Genomic DNA, 7983 nt, shown 5'->3' with positions numbered 1-7983 from the left:
GGCAGATGCTTAACCGACTGAGCTACCCAGGTGCCCCTTCAAAGTAACGATTTATTATTAGATGAGCATGAGGTTACAGAGATTAATGATGTAACTAAAGATGGCTAGTAAGAGCACAATAGAATTACTGAGAACAACCTGAGTTAATGTCTGAAAATGAACACCCTCATACTTTAAGCCTGCTATCTTAAAAAATTCTAGAAACATAAGGATACATAAACACACTTTTCATTAGCTGATGGAAAAATGGTATCATCATATGTCACATAGATTCCAGAAGATTCCACTGCACACTTGTGAGATGGTGAGACTGAGGAAGGCAAATACTGTCTTATTATTATTATGAAAATATTTTGACTTCACCTCAAAGGGGATTTCCTGAGAACTTGCTGGGGTAGACTAAGAGGCGAACACAGAGATCAGCCACATGTGTTTATTGATAGAATTTAGGAATCCACTGGGGTCAGACTCATGGCGGCTCCGTCTGCATTTTCATGGCTTCAGGCTTCAAAGAACTTAAAATGGCCATAGCTTTTCTTTTGGCTGGAACTTGGGCTTCACGCAGCACAGTTTATTATTGGTGCAGTAAACATAGACCCTTTCTCTCCTGGAGCATTTCTGACGGCATCTGCCGTGAAGATTCCAGCATTTTTGGGTGCCGCCTGACACACACACAAAAAGAAAAATGGAGACAATGTCAGCCCTGAGAGGTGGTATTAAAGCAGGTGTGATAGAGGGTCCTTGGTTTCCCTTGCCTTTGACCGTTGCCCTCCTTTTTCTCTCCTTCCCTTTTTAAAAATTGTGGTAAAATACAAAGAACATAAAACTTACTAGTTCAAGCATTTTATTTTTTTTTAAAGCTTGCTTGCTTATTTATTTATTTATTTATCTATTTCTTTTTTTTTTTTAAGATTTTATTTATTTATTTGACAAAGAGAGACACAGGGAGAGTGGGAGAGGGAGAAGCAGGCCTCCCGCAGATCAGGGAGCCCAATGCGGGGCTCGATCCCAGGACCCTGGGATCATGACCTGAGCCGAAGGCAGACGCTTAACAACTGAGCCACCCAGGCACCCCTATCTATCTATTTCTGTAATCTCCACACCCAAAGTGGGGCTCAAACCCATGACCCTGAGACCAAGATAGCATGCTCCTCCGACTAAGCCAGCCAGCCAGGCACCCATCAAGCATTTTAAAGTGCATGGTTCAGGGGCGTTAAGTACATTCATGGTGTTGTGCAACCATCACCATCATCTAGTTCCAGAACTTTCTAATCATCCCAGAGAGAAACCCTGTACCCCTCTCCCCAGCCCTGGGCAATCACCAATCGGCCCTTCTCTCTATAGATTTGCCTACTGTGGATATTTTATGCCAATGGAATTATATAATATGTGGCTTTCTGTGTCTAGCTTCTTTCACTTAGCTTGTTTTCAATGTTCATCCATACTGGCTATTTTTTGTTTTTGTTTTTGGCTAACATTCCATCACTTTCTTCATAATTTTACCTTTTTTTTTTTTTTTTTGCCAAGGTCCTATCATTACGAGGTGGCTGTACTTAGGTTTTTTTCATTAATTGTAGTTAAGTACACATAACATAAAATTTACCATCTTAACCATTTTTAAGTGCACAGTTTGGTGGTGTTAAATACATTTACATCGTGTATAGCCATCATCCCCAGCCACCCCCATAACCCTTTTCATCTCATAAGACTGAAACTCTTACACTCATCAAACAGTAACCCCCATTTTCCCCTCCCCTGGAGCCCCTGACAACAACCCATCCATGTTGTTGTTGATGCCTTTCCTGTTCTGGAATCTTGACCAATCAACAAATTGCAAGGCTTACAAACACAGCTCCCGAAAGAAGTGGTCTGACAGTTTTGGGGGTGGGATGGCACCTATGACCTCAACCTAGAGGCACACAAATCCGGGACAGTTGCTATTCCAACCACAAGTTTTGCAGCAGTTAAAGATGAAATCCTCTGCTTGAGCCAAACAAGGACCTGTACCCTTCTCTTTGTTCTGTAAAAGCCCCAAGCCTGCTCTGACTCGAGTCTTCAGGGGCTCTGGCAGCTGAATGAAGCCTGGGACCTCTAGTTATGTTGTTCAACCATTTTCTTTGGGCAGTTTCCAGCCCTGCCTATTCTCTGTTTCATTCATTCTTAAGTTCATTGCAAGTTTCATTAATTTGTAATCTTTATTATTTCCTTTTTTTGGCTGTAGGTTTTGACCAGGTGTATTTTGTGATCGGGAGTAAGCTTTCTTTGAGATGATCTTTAGACCAATACAGGGGAGACTCTCGGGGGAAATGTGTGCTTCAGTGGAAAACTCGCATCGTCTGGAGCAGGGGTCCTCAACTGGGGTGATTTCGCTCCTGAGGGGATGTTTGGCAATGAAATGTGTGAGGACAGTTTTAGTTGCTGCAACAGGTGAGAGGTACTCTTGGCAATTAGTCAGTAGAGGCCAAGGATTCCACTAAATATCCTACAATGCATAGCGCAGCCACAACAAAGAATTATCTGGCCCCAAACATCAATAGTGTCAAAAGGTCAATAATCACCAATAGTGTCAATAGTCCTTGGTCTTGGTAGATCACAGTCTTCAGGGTTATCTGATTTTGATTATGTGGGAGCTATTTTACAACTCTATGAGCTGTTGATAAATAATAGTAGGGCAAAAATAATTATTTCTCTATATTTGCAAGTATATTCTGTTGCAGAGAGGTTCATTTGACTCTCTCTCTCCTCCCCTGCACCATGGGGGGAGAAAAGCCACTTTCTGTTTATGCTTTGATCCAGTTATAAAATCTGCCTTGTTCTCTCATTATGAGTTAAATAAAATCTTTAACACGTGTTCATATACATATGAACACGTGTTAAATACATATATATATACACATAGATATACATATATTTATATATATACACACATATATATGTGCCAGGAGTTTTTTTCTAATTATCTTTTAAAACTTCTTTTGGACCTTGAGCAAACTGCCATCACAAGAACTAGGTTCTGAAAAAATATACTGAGAGAAATCTGATGTGTTATGGAGACACTAAGATGGCTAACTGGTGTTTCTGGACTGTCTAAAATGGAGCTTGGTGGAAAATTTGACCCATCACAGTAAAGAAAACCTATAAACTCTTCTTTTTTTTTAAGATTTTATTTTTAAGTAATCTCTACACCTAACGTGGGGCTTGAACTCACAACCCCACGAAGAATCACATGCTCCACTGACTGAGCCAGTCAGGTGCCCTGAAAACTTATAAACTGTTCCAAGACAACACTGGTGGAGAAGTTTTAACTGATCAGTGAGTGTAGCTCCAGTATATGTGCCACCTGCCAGCTTAATAACCGTTGGAAAAACAGTAAAAGAGGGACGCGAAAAGGAACCACTGTCTCGGGGACTCTATACAGCTCCCTAAATCTCAAGGATTTGTACTCACTACCATCTGCCTTTTCTGTGAAGGACTAGATGCTTTTCCTTGCCAGAAAGCAACAGTGTTTCCTGTGACTAAAAACAATTGTGGTTTGTCTTTCCTATTTGGGAACGCCTATCTAACTTTCTAGTGACCGAGGTGCTATTTTTACTGGGACTTTAATTAAGGAATGGCAGTTTTGCCAAAAATCATATGTCCTTATCATTCTCAACCCTCAGAAAAAAATAGAAAGAACTCACCATAAGTTAAAATTAAAACTTGCTAAACTGACAGAAGGCCCTGAAGAGCCTAAGTGACTCACAGTTTGTTTGTGGGTCCAATGTTCACCGTTCCCCCCGCCCCGTGAATTGTAAAGGGCCATGATAGCTTGCCCAGCTCTTTTTCTTTTTCTTGCTGTGCAACTGGATTAAGCTGGAACAATTTGTTGCCTTTTCACGTCAGGAAATCAGTGGTTGGGGATAAATACACTCCTTTGCAAAACATCTGGTTCTCACATGGTGATGAAAAGAATTGCGTGAAGGAGCTGAAAAACTTGGTAAGCTAGATGGGCTTACTAGCACTGGGGTTAGGTTTTATGCTATGGCAATTTCTAGAGAAACGGTCTGGAGGGTAGAGAAGTTCAGTGCAGTGCCTGAGTTTTCCATGTGCTCATTCGTGAAGTCATCCGAGCTGCTGACAATGTCACTAAAAATACTACCGTAGTCTTTTGACAATTCTAGGAGTTCCAGAAAACCACTGTCCATCATCAACTTGCATTAGACATCATTTTGTCATGTGAGGGAGCCACATGTGGAATTGTTGGTAATGCTTGCCACATTCACATTTCTCAGAAACCTTTCTGGTGCGTGCGTGTGTGTGTGTGTGTGTGTGGGTGTGTATACATCCATGTAAGCAACCAAAGCATTTGTTGAGTGAACAATATAGTCTGACCTCTGGGACCCGTGAGTTTGCTTCTGGTGGCTTTTCCTGGATATTCCCAACAGGACTCTGGTCCTGGGTGCACATTTTTGTTAGTGATGCTTTTTCTCATTAAGTGTGCCCTATCGTGCCTAATCAGGATCACTTTAAATAGGAAGTATTAATAATAATTAATGAGGTAGTTTATATGTATTCAATGGGTTGATTTTCCTACCTAGCTCTGTCTACTGAAAAGATGTGGAATGAAGGACTAATTTAATAGGATTGAATATCTCTAGCATCTAGATCACGGTTCTGAAATACCATTTTCCTACTTAAAGAAAAAAATCAGAGCTTCTTGAGGAAATGGGGAATTCAAGATCTGGGGCAGGAACTGTACAAGATGAGCCTAGACTATCTCGTCACACCAGATAACCACTTATGAACCCGTGAAACTGCTTTTGTCACTTAACAAAAGGACAAAGTCTGAAGTCACATCTTTCTGAAATTTTGTATTTGAAATCATATGGGCAGGACTGGAACATTACATTCTTTTCTGAGGAGCCAGTCTTTCAATACAGAAAAGTGTCCTTGATTTCAGAGCCAAGGGCAGAGTGTCAGAGAAGGGGTTTTGGGATACGAAATTCCACATCTCTCTTAATTTTGTACTTTCCATGGAAATGGAACCTTGAATCCATTTCTGAGCCTCGGCCTGATGTTAATCCATTTATACATGAAGTCTATCAAACACTACTTCACAGAGAAAGACAGATACCATATGATTATATATGGAACTTAGGAAACAAAACAGATGAACATAGAGGAAGGAAAAAAAGAGAGAGGGAAGCAAAACATTATAGACTTTTAACTATAGAGAACAAACTGAGAGTTGCTGGATGGGAGTTTGGGGGGGATGGGCTAACTGGTTGATGGGCATTCAGGAGGGCGCTTGTGATGAGCGCTGGGTGTTGTATGTAAGTGATGAATCACTAAATTCTACTCCCGAAACCAATATTACACTATAAGCTAACTACAGTTTAAATAAAAACTTGAAAGAAAACAAAACACATAACTTCATTTACATTTTACCTAAACTCTCTCCCTCTCCTTAATCCTATAGAAACCTTATTTGTTCCTTCTTTTGCCCACAGTTCCTTTGGTGTGTATTTTCCTTTGCTGTGCCAAGTTAATATGTCTAACTCCGTCGGACTGCAAGTGTGTCTCTCGTGGTGCCTATAAACTGGACTTTATCACAAGGAAACTATCACAAACTAGCAGGGATATACGTAAAAATAAGGCTACCACTTAACGACTGAGCCACCCAGGCGTTCGGCTCAGGTCATGATCCCAGGGTCCTGGGATCGAGCCCCGCATCGGGCTCCCGGCTCCGCGGGAAGCCTGCTTCTCCCTCTCCCACTCCCCCTGCTTGTGTTCCCTCTCTCGCTGTGTCTCTCTCTGTCAAATAAATAAAATCTTTATTTTTTTTAAAGATTTTATTTATTTATTTGAGAGAGAGAGAATGAGAGATGGAGAGCACGAGAGGGAGGAGGGTCAGAGGGAGAAGCGGACCCCCCGCTGAGCAGGGAGCCCCGATGTGGGACTCGATGCCAGGACTCCAGGATCATGACCTGAGCTGAAGGCAGTCGCCCAACCAACTGAGCCACCCAGGCGCCCTAAATAAAATCTTAAAAAAAAAAAAGGCTACCACAAGCCAAAGATGGGGCAATTTGAATTTCAGCAAGAATAAAGATTGCAATGAGTGAAAATTCATCAAATATATTAAAAACTATTTTGTCACATTTGGGGGATGATAGAAAAAAAAATTATCGGGTGGATTCACACATACAGGAAAATCACCAAGCATTTATTCTGTCTTATATAAACTGTCCCACTGAGTAACCTAATAGTAGATGATGAGTGTCTTTATTATTTTAGTATAATAAATTTCCAGGAACCAGTGAAAATCATATAAAATAAAGAAGATGCATTTCAGTGTGCTCTGTGTCTTCCCTCAATCTGATACTATTACAAAAACGTTATTGTTGTAGCAGGTTGAGAAGAGGAAATTGAAACTGAGGAGGTCACGGAGTTAGCAAATGGTGGGGCATTCTGACCCGGATTCTGATGCTTGCGTCTCTACCCTGTGGTGAGTGGTGGGTCAGGCATTTGCCACAGGCAGATACGAGGGCGGAGGTCAGCTTGGTTGAGGAAATTACACATTCTGCCCCTTTGGAAATGTTAGGTGAAAGCCTTGATGTGGGCAGAAGCCTTTGACGTGGGCAGATAGCGAGGCCGGGGGTGGTGGGATGGGCAAGTCTGACCATGGTTAGCCTTCCCATGGCTCCCTCACCTGGTAGTGAAGGCCCATCAAGACCTGGACCTTGAATGCTTCCTCATTTTCCCCCACACCATGCCCCTAACCCACTCAATGGTGTGCCAGTTTTCTGAAGGTGCCACATTCTCTCCCACAGCTGGACCTTTCTTTACATAAGCTGATTTCTGCCTGGGACACCCTTCCTACTTCCTTCTCTTCTCCTTCCCCTTCCAATCTCAACATACTTTTCAGGACTCGGTATCCCATCAGGAGGACTCTCCTGGCCCTCAGACTGGGCTGGTCCCTCCCATGTGCACCTCAGATCCTTAGACCCCCTCTGTCACAGCTCATGTCACCCTGGGTTGTAAATGCCGTTCATTGTCTCCCCCAGGGCCATTGTCATTTATCTCTGTGGCCCTAGCCTCCAACACAGGGTCTCTGGCACAGAGGGACAGAGTATGTGAGTTTTTCTCTCTGGTTAAGGTGGTTGTGATCTTTACAAAGCCTCGAACATTCTGGGGACTATTTTGTAAAAGGCCCACGGTTGCCCTCTTCCTTCTTCTCCTGCGCACGCCTTCCGTTCCTTCTCACGTGCACGGGCACCTGCAGCTGCTCCCTGAGAGAGCCGAGATGGACGGGGTCGCTGAGCCAGAAGCTCTGGATGTCGTGGTTGGTACCTAAGATCTGGCACCTGCTGCGGGCGAGGGCGCCTTCTCTCGGTGTTTCCAAAAGGGCAGCCCATCCTCCCAGGCCTGGGGGTTCCGGGACCAGGCCTGGGTCTCCTCGCCCTGCCCCTCCCCGAAGAGGTCCCCGTTACCTGGAGTGAGCTGGGACAAGAGCAGGAGTGCAGCCAGAGTCAGCAAAAGGAGCTTCATGGCTGGAAGTGGCCCAAGGTGAGGCTGCAAGTCCGAGGCGACGGCAAAACGAATGGGGCAGGCTCCGGCCTCTCTGGCTGGAGGTCCCTTTGTTCAGCCGGACCGATGTCACCCGCACGTGCCCTCAGCCGCTCACGGCTTCGGCCCCCGCGCTCCCGGAGCCCAGGGTCTGCAGCCACACGCTCCGAGCTGGCACGCCTCCTGCGGTCATTTGGTCAGCCGGGGGCGGGAGGGTGGGGCAGGCAACCGAGTCCAAGGTCCTTCCACCCGCTCTAAACCGCCTGCACCGAGGGACCGCCAGGGGGCGCCACGCACGGGGGAACGCAGAGGGGCGGGCGAGACTTCCCCGAGGTGACGGCCCCTGCAGGTGAGCCCACCTGGCGTCCCAGGCAGAGGAAGTCCGCCCAGAGGCTTACGCTGGGGCCGAAAGTGAGACCCATGGTGTGACTGGAGGGA

The 7983-nt window shown here is 44.7% G+C and overlaps 1 protein-coding gene across 1 annotated transcript; it reads right to left on the bottom strand.

The window, feature by feature from the left end:
• Window positions 1-516: 516 nt before the first annotated feature.
• On the bottom strand, window positions 517-7527 carry DEFB123 (defensin beta 123). Its single transcript, XM_028118503.1, has 2 exons — window positions 7470-7527; window positions 517-662 (listed from the first exon to the last, which is right to left on the bottom strand). The coding sequence occupies exons 1-2, from the start codon at window positions 7525-7527 to the stop codon at window positions 517-519; spliced, it is 204 nt and encodes a 67-aa protein (XP_027974304.1).
• Window positions 7528-7983: the final 456 nt, after the last annotated feature.

This window comes from Eumetopias jubatus, unplaced genomic scaffold (assembly GCF_037043125.1).
Source record: "Eumetopias jubatus isolate StellerSeaLion01/CBP00866 unplaced genomic scaffold, mEumJub1_p1.0 scaffold_9, whole genome shotgun sequence".
NCBI lineage: Eukaryota > Metazoa > Chordata > Mammalia > Carnivora > Otariidae > Eumetopias > Eumetopias jubatus.
This window is presented reverse-complemented; position numbering and strand designations above follow the sequence as displayed.

What these genes read in the sequence shown, in the direction of transcription:
- DEFB123 (XM_028118503.1), bottom strand. Translation starts at nt 7,527, where the DNA reads ATGAAGCTCCTTTTGCTGACTCTGGCTGCACTCCTGCTCTTGTCCCAG. An exon ending in CTTGTCCCAGCTCACTCCAG is followed by an intron (nt 663 to 7,469) that starts GTAACGGGGACC and finishes TGTGTGTGTCAG; the next exon opens with GCGGCACCCAAAAATGCTGG.